Source organism: Octopus sinensis, linkage group LG9 (genome assembly GCF_006345805.1).
Source record: "Octopus sinensis linkage group LG9, ASM634580v1, whole genome shotgun sequence".
In the NCBI taxonomy this organism is placed as follows: Eukaryota; Metazoa; Mollusca; class Cephalopoda; order Octopoda; family Octopodidae; genus Octopus; species Octopus sinensis.
Window position 1 is genome coordinate 30,095,685 of NC_043005.1, and position 16,745 is coordinate 30,112,429.

Consider the following 16,745-nt stretch of genomic DNA (forward strand, 5'->3'; position numbering starts at 1 on the left):
ACAAATATATATATACACACACACAGACACACATATGCATACACACACACATATACACATGCATACATACACACACACATATATACACATGCATACACACACACATATACACATTCACACACACACACATATATATATAGCACAGGCTTGTAAGGTATACAGAATGTTATATGCTATTTTGAATTAATACTATCAATGAATTTTTATACACCCTGCCAGCTTGTTGTGACACCAGTTGTTTGTTAATTACTGTTTTTCCATATCAGTAGAGGCTCAACTTAGTTTAGGATGTGTTTGCCACTGGATGCTAGCAATTGATGATGGCCAAAGAAGCAGGAATACATATTTAACAATTCCACCACCACTACTAGACATGGTTCGTCTGCTATTGATATAGTCCTGTGTTTTTTAACAATATATACCTTTTCAAGATACAATCTTGACACACCAGAATTTCAAGGTTTTCAACAGTATATCTGCATTGAGTATGATACACAGAATACTATTTTAAACTGATACTGCTTCTGTGACTCGTGCAGTTCATGACTCTGCAAAGAAAGAACTCTTAGGAGAAGGAGAGTCTGCCTAATGTGGACCCAACTGAGGGACCAGCTATCCAAATCAACAGTTGCTTGGTAGATAAAGCAATTAAAGAAATGAAGACAGGGAAAGCCCCCACACACACATATTTACCTATCTATCTCTCTCTCATATATGTGTGTTTGTGTGTGTGTGTTCTTTTACATCTGCTTTCCATGCTGGCATGGGTTGGATGAGTTGTTACAATCTGATCTGAGTTCTTATTTGGACCCCTAAATGGGTATGGACCACATCTCATATATATTGCATTTTGGGTACATTTTCTATCATTAGACCCCCTTTGCTATCAGCAGTCACTTTAGAGAATATCCTGGGTAGATTTTAACATGGCATTGGATTCTAGAGGAATTGTCACATCCTCAGTAAGATGAAAGCGTTCTCTCAACTTTATTTTGTTTCTATTTGTTCATTAACCTATGTATACTGTGTACTGAGTGTGTTTTACCACAGCATACATACATCATCAGGATTTTAATAACTGAATGTGTGTGTGTGTGTGTGTGTGTGTGCATGAACTGCCACTCCGCAAGTCATCAAAAGAATGGATGAACCTAGTGTAGGGTTAGGGTTTGACGATTATCTAGCAATAGCACGGACCCTCAGAAATTCTGGTTGGTGTCTACCATGCTGGAAGTAAAGTACCTCTTAGCTTTTGTTAAAGTATGTCTCTGATATAAAACCAGACACGCATGGAATGGCACTGAATATTTTGGGGATCTTTTGCTTGCTCCTGAGATCATGCTGCTCCCACACACCCGAGTCTGCAACCCATATTTGTAGCGGCTATCTTGTCCTGGCTTTCCTTTGGATCAGGTCAGTAGGGCAGAAAGGGTCCGTAAGGTGTTATACAAGCCTTATTGGACCTAAAACTCTGAGTTGTGCAATAGCCAGTGAGGCAATGATCTGATGCCTGGTCAAGTTAAAAGGTGTGACAGACATGAACCCAGGTGAAGCCAACTGTTGATGCAATAATCTCATGCACAGGCAATGGTCAATGATGATCTTCCTAAGTCATGGGTGGACAACCATCATCATCATCATCATATATATCTGCATGTATGTCTTTATACATACAGAATTTTATATCTACATAACATGCATGGAGCTATTCATGAACTATTGAAAATGTTGAATTAACTGTACAAACCATCCAGCCACTGGTGTATGGCCCACGACCGGTTTTCTCAGATTTGAAAATTTTCAGATCCTAAATGAAAAGGGATAAAAATAAACAACATTGTTATGGTTTCTGTTGGATGAAAGTTAGGGTTTTATCAAATTTACTAAGTGAAGGAATATGATGCGGTAGAATGCAATGACTACAGAGATGACAACAATGAAGAGGATGAGATATAAAAATGCAACAAAACAAAATATAGTGTGTGTGGGTGTGTGTGTGTGTGTGTGTGTGTGTGCATATGCATGTGTGTGTGTGTGGTGTGTATAGACATGTAGCGTGTATGAGCAAGGCTGCGATGGACTGGTGTCCCATCCAGCTGGGGACATATGCCATTGAAACCAGGAAATCGGGCTCATGAGCCTGGCTAGGCTTTAAAAGGGCACATTTATTTATATTATATTCATAGTATTATGTTATATTATAATATAAATTATTGGATTGTCAATTGAATCTCTCTAATTTATTGCTTTATATAAATATATATAGGTATATATACACTTGTTGCTTACTTTTATGTGTAGTTAGTATGTCTTAATGCAACAAGATGGTAAGGTGATCTATTTCCTAATTGTCAGACCAGGCACAGCTATGATACATAATTGAAGTGAAATTGCCACAACCAGGATAAGTGTCTAAGTCACAAACTCACCTTACTCCAATACTTACAACCTGATCTTAAATTACTATTCTGGACTGATCACATGTTGAAAGCTAACAACTGATTCCATTTTGGTTGAAATTATTTTGTATAGTTAAGCAGTTTGCCTCCTAACTACATGGTATTGTGTGGCACTTTGGGCAGACATTTTCTACTACAGTACCAGACCAGTGAAAATCTTGTGAACAGATTTCATACATGGAAACTGAAAGAAGCCTATATATATATATATATGTAGACTTGTGTGGGTCTTGTCTTGACATCGCATGATAGTTGTAAACAAACATTGCCATCAGACAAGTGGTGTCATTTGTTTGTAGTCTTCTATGAAAAACATGTCTGACCAAGGAGAAATATTTTACCCGATTTGACAGCAGGATTGGTGACAGGAAGAACATCCAACTAGAAAATATGTCTCAACAATGTCTGTCTGACTGATGCAAGCATGGAAAAGTAAATGTTAAAACAGTAGTAATGATGATGATAAGAAATCAAATATTCAAACTGACCTCTTCTGGTTTATAGTGATGTTCTGCAATTTCTTCCATAACAATATCGACGACGTCCACCTCTCGTTGTTCCAGTTCATCAGCATCAAGGTCAATACACTGAAAATAAGATTAAAATGTTCTGTGTTTTTCACCAATACTAATTACACAGTACTATACTCTGTTACTCTTTTACTTGTTTCAGTCATTTGACTGCGGCCATGCTGGAGCACCACCTTTAGTCAAGCAAATCAACCCCGGGACTTATTCTTTGGAAGCCTAGTACTTATTCTATCAGTCTCTTTTTGCCGAACCGATAAGTGACAGGGACGTAAACACACCAGCATCGGTTGTCAAGCAATGCTAGGGGGACAAACACAGACACACAAACACACACACGCATATATATATACATATATACGACAGGCTTCTTTCAGTTTCTGTCTACCAAATCCACTCACAAGGCATTGGTCGGCCCGGGGCTATAGCAGAAGACACTTGCCCAAGATGCCACGCAGTGGGACTGAACCCAGAACCATGTGGTTAGTTAGCAAGCTACTTACCACACAGCCACTCCTGCGCCTATTATTCATTAACTACATGACTATGCTCAAATTATATCATTTTTATCTTAGATTTTTCAGATTTTCTTATCAGTTTTTCAGTTGGTTTGAATCAGCAGAATTCCTAAATCCATACCTAATATTTCTAGACCTTCAAGTCCCAAATTCAAGAATTGAATATATTTGTGCTGTTTCTCATAAAACTGGTTGAATTCCTGTAGACTTTCCCACCAAAGGTTTTTAGACCATTTAGCACTGAGCTTCAGCAGTCACATGTTGATTCATTTGACTGTGACAAACAAATCAACATCTGATTGCTAATGAAAAAATTAGATAAGTGAATACTTACATTCTCTGATGTCCCAGGATTATTTTCATAGCGGGTCTCAATATAGACAGAGAACTTAGGCAGGAATGAACACTATAAACAGAAAATAATCATTATCTTTATTTATTCATTTAAATACAGCCAGTCAGATCATCATCATCATCATTTAACGTCCACTTCCCATGCTGGCATGGGTTAGAAAAGAAAATAAGTGTTGTGATGTTCATGTCCTTCTTCTCAAGAACATAAATGTTGGTCAAGAATAATAGAGAAAATATTAAACATACAGAAAATAGTTGTGGTGTGGCATATTACAGTGGTATTATGCTGATGTCAAGGCGAGGTGACATTATGGAGATAAAAAGGCACAGAAGCAAAGGCTAAAGGTGATGGGAAAATACAATAAACCAATAGGTAAAAGTAGATGCATCACTGGCTTCATAATTACTTTACAAAAACATGTACAAAATTATTTGTTGTAAAACTTCAGAATAAATTTCCTTTGGTGAGAGCATGAAGAAATTAGTTCCAAGTTATTTTCATTTTGGCTACTATACTTCAGAATATCTTCCACCATTACTAATTAGGTCACTTAAACAACAGAAACTGTCTATAATACATGTAAGGATTCTTCTGGACAGTTGAGAAAATCTATTCTCAATGCACTCTTATTATTATTTTTCTGAGCATGTACCACACACAAAGTCTATTTTCTTTGTTAGCCTGCTTATGATGTCACTGCACCTTTTGTGTGTCCAAAGTTTGCATTGAGTACAGCAGAGGGAGTTTTTACCTACTCTATTCCTACCTATGCATGTCTCTTTTCCTACTCAGCAAAACTTTAGTCTTTATTATGTTAACTCTAAGGCTCTTTGATTCCAGTCTTGCTTTCACACTTGGAATTTCACTTCAAATTCAACTACTTATAAGATTTGCCTTACTATTTATTACTAATGTAAATCACCATTCCTTTCCTTGTACAATCTTTAAGGTTCAGAGAAGCAGAGATCATTGTAGTTTTAATCAATGATAGAGAGAGAGAGAGTAGACACAGCTTGAGTGTGATTTTTTAATATTAGAGATGAAAGATGGACAGGATGTGAGTGTATAAGAGTATTTGTGCAAATGGTTATACTTATGCAGTGAGCATTCCTTACAAGATAGTGAATGTGGCTACAGTGGGTGTTGCACTCAAGAGACATCTAGTGAGATCTTCACCCAAGATGTCAGTACTACTAGTTAGTGTTTCACGCAAGGGAGTTTGTGTATTTTGTAAGTTAGCAGTTTGAGAAACCCCAGTTTATTGTAGAAAGGGGTACCATAAAATATGGAACAGTTTGTCCTTTTGAATTTTTAAAGGATTCAAATAAACAAAAAAACTCTTCTACTTACTGCTACCCATACAGAGAAAGCTGCCCTTTCTACATTATTTCTTTATTGCTCACAGGGAGCTAAACATAGAGGGGACAAACAAGGACAGACAAAGGGTTTAAGTTGATTGCATCAACCCCAGTGCGTAACTGATACTTATTTAATCGACCTTGAAAGGATGAAAGGTAAAGTCGACCTCAGCGGAGTTTGAACTCAGAACATAAAGACAGATGAAATACTGCTAAGCATTTCACCTGGCATGCTAACGATTCTGCCAGCTCGCTGCCCTTTGTACATTAAGCTATGCTTTGCCCATCAGGCTTCTCTTTGCCCTTTACTCACTGAGCTGCTTTTTGCCCAATGAGTTACCCTTCACTCACCAACCTGTCCTTCACTCATCAGCCATATATTTGACCTTGACATGTTAAGAATAAATGTGTTAAACTATGTGACTAATCCTATTAAATACAACACACACACATACACATCATATACATGTGCACACAACACATACATCATATATACATACACGTGACTCACTCACACACATACGCACACACCACAGCACAATACAATACATAAAATCCCTGCTGCTATACAAATGTAGGTTAATAACACACACCATTCGCCTGTGATAAAGTTCAGTTAACCAAGACTAATCACTTGGAAGACAGCAACACCTCACAGCATCCACTACAGTTGATCACATGACTAGTCATGGGACCAGGATCTCAGTCAGTCACATGGCTGAACTGCTGTAAAAATATAAAGTCCCCACATGTTTCAGAAGCACCTATCATCATCTACATAGAGAGATAATGCTGAGATAGAGAGAGAGTGGTGATAGTCATCTTTATTTTATATTTTTAGAAGCATAGAATTCACTCAATGAATGAGAAGGTGAGAGAGAGAGAGTGGGAGGGGGGATGGGATCACTAACATGTGGCTGTATGGCAAGAAGTTTGCTTCTCAACAACATGATTTGGGGTTCAGTCCCACCATCTGACACCTTGAGCAAGCATCTATTATAAAGCTTTTGAGTGACCAAAGCCTTGTGAATGGATTTGATGGAGTGAGAAATGAAAGAAGCCAGTCACATATATATATTCTTTTCTACTCTAGGCACAAGGCCCAAAATTTGGGAGCAGGGGGCGGGGCAGTCGATTAAATTGACAACAGTATGCAACTGGTACTTAATTTATCAATCCCAAAAAGATGAAAGGCAAAGTTGATCTCAGCAGAATTTGAACTCAGAACATACAGACAGACAAAATATCGCTAAGCATGTTGCCCGGTCTGCTAATGTTTCTGCCAGCTCACTGCCCTAGTTACATATATATCATCAACATTTAATGTCCATTTTCCATGCTGGCATTGGTTGCACAGGATCCAATGCAACCCATACCAATATAGAATCAGATATGCAAGGAACACAGGATCCAGTGGGTCAAGTTCCACTGTTAGTTTTGGCATAATTTGTACAGCCAGATGCTCTTCCTAACACCAACCACTTCACTGAGTGTAAAAAGGTGCTATTTTTTTCATTCCACGGGCATCACCGAGGTTGCTACATAACTTCTAAGATGTGTGTGTGTGTGTCCTTGTCTTGGCATTATGTGGTAGTTGGGAGTGTCAGCATCATGCAAGCAGTGTTCTTCATTTCTATGAAACATGTTTGGTGATGGAAATGGTTACCTTGCTTGAAAACAGATGAGGGTTGGCAACAGGACAAGCATCCGACTGTAGAAAATCTGCCTCAACAAATTCTATCCAACCCATGCGAGCATAGAAAAGTGATGTTAAAACAATGATGATGATAATGATGATTGTAGTAGGTGAAACATTAGCAGAAATGGAAAGTTCTGGAGGAATTTGGTTTTAGAGGAAAAGTTGCCATTGCAGTTTCACCAAGACATTCCAGTTATGACCATCCTAAGTCCTAGATATACATAATGAACAATATAGACTTAAATATGCAAAGAACACATGTCTGTCATAATTGGAACACTTCTGGTCATATGTTTACTCAAACAAAGCTGACCTGGGGCAACAGAAAGTAACTGTAACCTTATTAATGTTGTTTCAACATCCTTATTTATTGAGGTAGATTTCTCTGAAGTCAGATGGATGCTCTTCCTGTCACAAATCTTCACCAATTCCCAAACAAGGGGATATTTTGCCCTGGTTGATTAAACAACATACAGCATGGACATGCTTATGCAGAATATTATATAAACAGTGACTTTTATTCACAATCAGCTTGCACCTGTCAAGACAAAGGGAATACACACACACACCATCATTGTTTTAACATCCACTTTTCCATGCTTGTTTGAGGAAGATTTTCTATGATTGGGTACCCCTTGTCACAAACCTGCAGTTGTTTTCAAGCAAGGTAACATTTCCTCATGGCCAGACATGTTCTTGCAGAATATTGGACATGAATAACACTCCTTTACAACAAAGAGGCTCACTCACACATGCATACACACAAACACACTACATTTTAACAACAGTTTGGCTCAGCTCCATATCACGTAAAGGACTAAGAGCAACCTCAGGTAAGTTGACATCAAAAGGGTTAAGTTTTGAAGAAAATGTACTTGTACCTCAGTCATTTACTGAGAAGATATATGTAACTCCTACCAAATGTGCTGAGTACCACTTTCCTTCATCTGTCCATTCACAAGTATGTGTGTGTATACATGTGTATGTGTGTGCATGTATACATGTGTGTATACGTGTGTATGTGTGTGCGCATGTGTGTGTATACATGTATTTTTTCACACACACACACTGAGGCTTCTTTCAGTTTCCATCTACAAAATCCATTCAGAAACCCGTGGTCAGTTTGGGGCTATAGCAAACAACATTTGCTCAAGGTGCCATGCAGTGACGTTGAACCCAAAACCATAAAGTAGGGAAGCAAGTGCACACAATCGGCGTCTTCCAGTTTCCATCAACTTACAAGGCATTGGTCAACCTATGGATACAGTAATGGACACATGCCAACTGTGTCCACTCAGTGGGAACAAAACCCTACCAGGGCCGAAGGCAATCTCAGATGAATGGATATCAAAAGGGTTCAGTTTTAAATATAAAATATACAGCCATCAACCACTTAATGAAAATTTCTAAATTTACAAACATATCCAACTGATATTAGTGAGAACTGACAATCTTATTACTAGAAATATTGCAAAGTATTGTGTTAATCATAAAAACAAACATATCACTTACTGTATATTCTTTATGTCCAGCCAGTTGGAAAGATCAATGTGGTGGTCAGAAAACAAGTAAAAGAAAAAGAGTCAACACATGATAAATTTACTGAGATAAAATTAAAAGTAAGCATTTAATCAGATAAACTTTTACATTTAAAAGATGTGCAATATTAAAAGATGCCAAAGTGTGCAGAGGATTTATTTGTCTTTGAGTTCTCAGGTACTGAACAATTGAGACAGACTTCTAACATAAAAATACAATACAACTCTGTCACAGTTTTACTCATGGCAGGAGGTTCACTCTGCACTGTTACAATTCCACAGAACACTTTTCGTTTATTTAGTTCTCTTGCTTCTTATATTTATCACCTGGTTCCTGTTTATCTACTAGATATTATATAACTTAGCGTAATGATGAAAGTTTTTATATATATACATACACACACATAAAAATGGCTTATGTTCATATATGTATACACATGCATCATATATGTCAATATATATATAAAACATATTACCCTTAAACATTTATATATATATATATATATATATATATATATATATATATATATATATATATCATTTACACCTATGATAGACATACATTCACACATATATTACATACACACACATAGATATATGGGTGATATATATGCAGCCAGATACCTTTCCTGGAAATAGGAAGAGCATCTGGCTGTAGAAAATCTGCTTCAACAAATTCCATCTGACCCATGCCAGCAAGGAAAAGTGGACGTTAAAATGATTATATATTATGCACACACACACATATTAGACGACAATAATATATACTATGTCGGGTTCCTCTTGGTCCCTCAGTACAACCGGTTACCAAAGATTGGCCGTTGGCAACTAATCTGGCAATCCTATGAAGCCTTCTTTGTTAGGAAGGTAGTTTCATTGAACACTCTGCAAGATGGAAAGCAAAAACCTGTCATAATTCAGGTGAACTCAGCCAAATCAACAGTCATCCAGCAACTAGACATGAAAGACCCTTAGTTTTTAGTTTCAGCATTTCTCTGAGAGAAGCAAAACTGATGTAACACTAGGGACTTAATTTGCATCAATAATGTGAACCAGTTCTTCTTTTGGAACAAATGCATACATTGTTCAGAGAGTGAGTGGCCCTGTGCAAAGCCTTTACTCATTTCTAAAATTTTTATTAGTCGATATTTAACATTTATTGCATTGCATAACAGAGATGTTAAATATCAAGTGATTTGTGTTTGGCTGTGGCCAAGAAAAGCAAAACTCAACTGGAACTAAGTGACATTCGCACAGAACTAAGTCTGTAATCCCTCAAAATTCAAAACTAACCCTTGTCACCATTGTAGGATGACATTAAACCTAGGTTTTAATAAGAGTCCAGTATAAACTTATGTAAGGGGTAGAAATATAACACAATACCTGTTATAGTATGAGGAAAGAAATTCCAGGCTCGTTCAGTGACATAGAAGATTCGTGGAATAAGACTCTGTACCCAGCCTGGAAGTCGACTGGAAATAAAAGAAGAAAAACAAATTGATATAATCATATTTAAATACACAAGAGTGGCATAGGACACAGGGGGTGGCTTGGGATACAAGGGTGGTGTGGGACACAGGGGTGGTGTGAGACACAGGGGTGGTGTGGGACACAGGGGTGGTGTGGGACACAGGGATGGTTTGGGATACAGGGGCAGCTTGGGACACAGGGGTGGCTTGGGACATGAATGGTATGGGACACAGGGGGTGGTGTGGGACATAGGAGTGGCTTCGGACACAGAGGTAGCTATGTGGTTCAGAAGTTTGCTTCCCAAGCTACATGGTTTGGAGTTCAGTCCCACGGCTTGGATCCTTCCAGTAACCCCAGACCAACCAAACAAAGCCTTGTGGATTTGGTAGATGGAAACTGAAAGAAGCCCCATTGTGGTGTGTGTGTGTGTATGATAATATGTATATATATATATATATATATATATATATATATATAAGGCCAAAGAGGGTACAGACGCCGCTATATATATTATTTTATGTAGAAAAATACAATCTGGGACAAGAACGTAAAACATTTAGAAGACGATAGGAAAAACGGACGGGACATTCGATTAATCTTGATTAATCAGCCGAAATTGCTACGATGATCCGGTTCTTGACTGAAGATTGAAGGTTTCGAATGTCTCGTCCGTTTTTCGTATCGTCTTCTAAATGTTTTACGTTCTTGTCCCAGTTTGTATTTTCTACATAAAATAAAATAATATATATATATATATATATATATATATATATATATATATGTATATATATGCATACACACGATGGAGCTTCTTCATTTTGTATACAAGTGTGTGTACATTTGTGTCATTGTCATTCATTTCCAGTATCCTGCAAAAACATGCCAGGCCACAGGGAAATGTTACTTTGCTTGGAAACAGGTAAGAGTTGTTTAAAAGAAAGGCATCTGACCAAAGAAAATCTGCTTCATTTGTCTGACCCATGTAAGAATGGAAAAGTGGATGTTAAAATGATGATGATGAGGAGGATGACAAAATAACTAAGTTCAAACAAAATTTCATTATTTCTTCAAATGAGAAATAATTATGAGATTCTCTAATTATGTTAAAATTAATTTAATAACTCCTTTTCTACTCTAGGCACAAGGCACGAAATTTTGGTGGAGGGGGGGCAGTCAATTAGATTAACCTCAGTATGCAACTGGTACTTAATTTATTGACCCTGAAAGGATGAAAGGCAAAGTCAACCTTGGTTTAATTTGAACTCAGAATGTAAAGACAGACAAAATACCGCTAAGCATTTCGCCCGGCGTGCTAACGTTTCTACCAGCTCGCCACCTTCACTTTAATTATTCCATCAGCATCATTAAGCAATGCTATTTTCGTTCACCAACCATATACAATTTTTTACATTTATATAACAGGTCTTACATCACAATTTTGGATGAGATCAGAATAATACTGAAATATGCAGTGTTGTTAAAAACATGTAAATAATATAATGACTAATATTTAGTCCTCACTGTATACATATTCTAATGAAGTGCTTAATACTCCATGTAAATACGATAACACTATTTTGCCTGTCCCTTTAACTCCATAATTCTCAACCATTTTCTTCCTATTTTACTTAGGTAGACCTTCAAAGTCATTTGAGGTTTCAAAAAATCCCATATTTTTATAATTAAATATTCATAGGAATTATTCTTTTACTTGTATCAGTCATTTGACTGTGGCCATACTAGAGCACCACCTTTAGTTGAACGAATCGATCTCAGGACTTATTCTGTCGGTCTCTTTTGCCAAACTGCTAAGTTATAGGGGACGTAAGCACACCAACATTGGTTGTCAAGCAATGGGGGGGGGGACAAACACACACATATATATATATATATATATATATATATATATATATACGATGGGCATCTTTCAGTTTCTATCAACCAAATCCACTCCAAGGCTTTGGTCGACTGAGGCTATAACAGAAGACACTTGCTCATAGAGGTCATGGTGATATCTAGGACAGGTCATACAAAAGACATGGGTACTTCCCACATCCTCCAATTAATAAAGCTACATGAAAACAGCATTGAGTGATATTTAATGGATTAACTTGATATTAACGGGATTAACAAAGCTTGTGAAATATAAAGGATTAGAGAGATCAGTGGGACTTAGAGGGTTACACTGAAAAAGATTTATGGAACTGCTAAGGAATTTAATTTTGGCTTCTGATTTAGTTAGAAGGAGACAAGATTAGTCATTGACTTCAGTACTTCACTGGTGCTGTATTTAACACAAAGCGCAACAGGCCATGATCATGGACATCAGACACACGATCATGGCCCAGATAGATGTACTTACACTATGGGCATTTGTTGAAGTCTAATGTCACTCAAATGCTCCGATATCCCCCAGAACGCAAGAGGACAAATAGTTCAACTAATGACTTTTCAGATGACATAAAACTTGCTGCCATTATATACTAAGAAGATATTTTAACTATTTTTTGTTTTTTATGTGTGCATGGTAGTCTCATTTTCATAAAATGTGCTCAGTAGTCCATGCTATGTAAGTGCAAATCCCAGCGCTTTATGGGTTAATTAATCCTGGAGATAGAAAATGCAAAAATGACCTCAGCAGGATTTGAACTCAGAATGTAAAGAGCTGAAATGAATACAGTAAAGCATTTTTTCTGAAGCAAAAATTCTTCTGCCAGTTTGCCTCCTTAAGGAATCTAATTATGAAAGTTAAATATAGATGCAAAAATGGCTGTGTGGTTAAGAAGTTCACTTACCACTCATATGGATTTGGGTTCAATCCTAACTTACAGCAATTTGATCAAATGTCTTCCATAGTCCCAACCCAACCAAAACCTTTCTGAGTGGATTTGGTAGATGGAAAATAAAAGAAGCCCTCTGTGTTTGTGTGTGTATGTGAGAGAGAGAGAGAGAGAGTGAACAAACAAAAGAAAGCAACATTCAACACATTTTTTACAGCAGTGTGACTCCCATCCATCTCATCAGATGCTAGACGAGATGGACATGTCCTTTGTACCCATGAAACTTACAGGGGACGTTACAGGGGACGTAAGCACACCAACATTGGTTGTCAAGCAATGGTGGGGGGGACAAACACAGACACACACCACACACATATATATATATATATATATATATATATATATATATACGATGGGCATCTTTCAGTTTCTATCAACTAAATCCACTCCCAATGCTTTGGTCGGCTGAGGCTATAACAGAAGACACTTGCTCATAGAGGTCATGGTGATATCTAGGACAGGTCATACAAAAGACATGGGTACTTCCCACATCCTCCAATTAATAAAGCTACATGGAAACAGCATTGAATGATATTTAATGGATTAAATTGATATTAACGAGATTAACAAAGCTTGTGAAATATAAAGGATTAGAGAGATCAGTGGGACTTAGAGGGTTACACTGAAAAAGATTTATGGAACTGCTAAGGAATTTAATTTTGGCTTCTGATTTAGTTACAAGTTAAGTGGAGTTGAGTCACAGGATTATTAAAAACCTATGTGTGTGTAAGAGAGTCTCTCCCTGTCCTGCAATTGGGTGCTGGTTATACACAAATATTAACATCATCCAAGAAGTGTCATTCATTTGTAATCATGTCCATCCATTGTGCTGTTCATGTTCAAAGGACTAGAGAAGACAATATAACCTTACTCAGAAAGAGGTGGGGATTAGTGGCCCTCAGCCATAGGAAATCTACCTCAACAAATTATGTTTGCCTGAAGAAAGCATGGAAAGGTGGACATTAAAATGATGATTAAATAAGTTGCAGATGATTTACCTGGACAGATGTATCCGTTTCTCTGTATATTGACCATTACCATGAACTGGATGTTCGCAGGGCTCATTCTTGACCACTTCAACACCTTCGCCACTTTCGCTTTGCTCATGGCTGTGTTTGGCTATCATGTACAGTTGGCCAATCTTGTACTGAAACAAACAAAACAGAAATTAATCATGAATGTTACCACCACCTTTATCTTCTACCCAGGTACTCTCACCAGTGCTTGCCCTTCAACACCTGGCATGAAGCCACAACCTTTCCCTCAAATGCACTCCCACTCACTCAAGGGATGTGTGAATTTTTCTTTCTATATCATTTGATTTTCCTCCCTATATCAATTTAGCAATTACGCAACAAAATCAAAGAGCATATTTATAACTAAATACCAACCACTTCTAAATACCTATGGCAGAAAAAGAACAACTACAGCCAACTCTGCTCCAATTTTTGCTGAAGTTACCACTACTATAACTACTACTAGTTGAACACTCCTGCTAATACTACTACTATGATCCAGTCACAATAAGAAGGAAACGAAATTTCAGCTTCATGCTATTTATGTAAGAAAACTGAACTTCTGCAATCGATATCATGAAAGATTAATTTCATATATTTTATTTTACACTTTCATTTCAGCATGACTAAATCATCGTTTAAACAATAGAAACCAGTAGCACATTCTGACAAATGTTATTACTTTCTTCTTTTTTTCAATGATAATGTTCTCAGAGTATTTTTCTTTTTGTTCTTTAACATAAATTTACTCACGTGAAAACTTTTAACTTTTTCAAAACACAGACATATATACATACACAAACATGCACACACATGTATATACACATACATATATATATATACACAAACATGCACACACATGTATATACACATACATATACACAAACATGCACACACATGTATATACACATACATATATATATACACAAACATGCACACACATGTATATACACATACATATATATATACACAAACATGCACACACATGTATATACACATACATATATATATATATATATACATATATATACACACACACCCATACATATACACACACACATACATATACACACACACACATACACACATACATACATACACACATACATACATACACACATACATACATATATATATATATATATATACACACACCCACATATATATATATACACACACACACCCACATATATATATACACACACACACATATATATATATATATATACATACACACACACGTACATATCACCTAAAGAAATGAATCCATGAAGACAATCAACCTGATCTCCATGGATACTAAGGACTGCACTATAACCATCCGAGGAATATGGACTGTGATCTTAAGAGACGTGGTTTGTGGAAATGCACATAGCAATGCATTAAAATGTTTATAAATTCCATCCAAGGATTATTGTTATTGTTACTATACACACACACACACACACACACACATATATATATAGCAAAAATTTAGATTCAGATGAATATCCTTGTTGCTTATTTTGATATATATATATATATATACACACACACACACACACATGCATATATACGTATAGATAGATGGATGGAGAGATAGATGTATCACTGCTACAATATATAGAATATATAAATCTCATTGTTATGATATTCTGGTTGGTCTGGGGTTACAGCAGAAGACATTTGTTGAAGGTATCACAACAGGAGTGAACCTAAACCCACATGCTTAGGAAGCAAACTTCTTAACTACGCAGCCATGTTTTTACCTATTATGAATATATCACAACAAAAGTACATCAAAATGAAGTTAAAATTCTCTTATAATTGGAGCTGAGAGCAGATACAGTTGATGTCTTGCCTCAGATCTACAAATTAATTGCCAATCATGTAGTTGGTGACACAGTAGATTATCTCTGATCTAGATTTACCTCAGTAATCCTATAACTAATGTTATCTTAACTCAGGTTTAAACCTACCCTAGAATTGTTAATTAACACTCTCATTAACAGTAATTATGTGTTAGATTTAAAGCAATAAATGAAAACAATATTTACAAATGAAGTCCATTCAGTTATTTTATTCCTGATATTGTATTTATGCTTCCGTCACTAACCCAATGTCTATTTTGCTGGCATGGGTCTGGACAGCAGGTTCTCTGAAGCAGGACTTTACAACCAGATGCTCTTCCTGTCACCAACCCTAAACTGCTTCTGAAGAAAGGATTTATTTATTCTACAGTGGAGAGGGATCAAAAGGGTTTTGTTGAAAGCATAACATTGATATGTATCACTGACATATTCCACAGAGTCTAATCCTTCACTATTTCTATTTCCTATACAAACACACATACAAAACGTGTGTGTGTGTGTGCATGTATGTGTGTGTGTGTGTGGGTATACATACACATCTTTTACATGTTTGTTTAGAGTCCAGTATTTACGTCTTTTTAAGCCTGGTGGTTAAGTCTAATACTTATTCCACTGATTCTTTCGCTGAACTGCTAAGTCGTGAGAATGCAAACAAATCAACACTAGCTGTATATACACACATATACACATGATACACACACACATATATACGAGATACACACACACACACACACACATATATAGGAGATACACACATATGAGATACACACACACACACATATATATATATATATACGATACACACACATACAAGATGCATACACATATACGAGATACACACACACACACACATATATATATATACGAGCTTCCACACAAATTCCATCAACCAAAATCACTCACATGGTATTGGTCAGCCTGGACAATAGTAGAAGACACTTGCCCAAGGTGCTGCACAGTGGGACTGAACCAGAAACCATGTGATTACAAAGTGACCTTCTTAACCGAACAGCCATGGCTGCACCTATTATATAGGAAAAACGTTATTAACCAGTAGCAGTCATACATCTAACTATGGGTGTGTGTGTGTTTGTGCCTGTCTACACCAATTATAT

The 16,745-nt window shown here is 36.7% G+C and overlaps 1 protein-coding gene across 1 annotated transcript in view; it reads right to left on the minus strand.

Moving 5' to 3' along the window:
- The window catches only part of LOC115215711 (cytoplasmic phosphatidylinositol transfer protein 1), a 71,235-nt gene that overhangs the window by 18,999 nt on the left and 35,491 nt on the right, over nt 1-16,745 (minus strand). The window contains exons 2-7 of the mRNA XM_029785003.2: nt 13,763-13,911; nt 9,838-9,926; nt 8,429-8,436; nt 3,839-3,910; nt 2,948-3,046; nt 1,748-1,807 (exon numbers count right to left, since the gene is read on the minus strand). Coding sequence (XP_029640863.1) covers nt 1,748-1,807; nt 2,948-3,046; nt 3,839-3,910; nt 8,429-8,436; nt 9,838-9,926; nt 13,763-13,911 — 477 coding nt within the window. The remainder of the gene's footprint in view (nt 1-1,747; nt 1,808-2,947; nt 3,047-3,838; nt 3,911-8,428; nt 8,437-9,837; nt 9,927-13,762; nt 13,912-16,745) is intronic.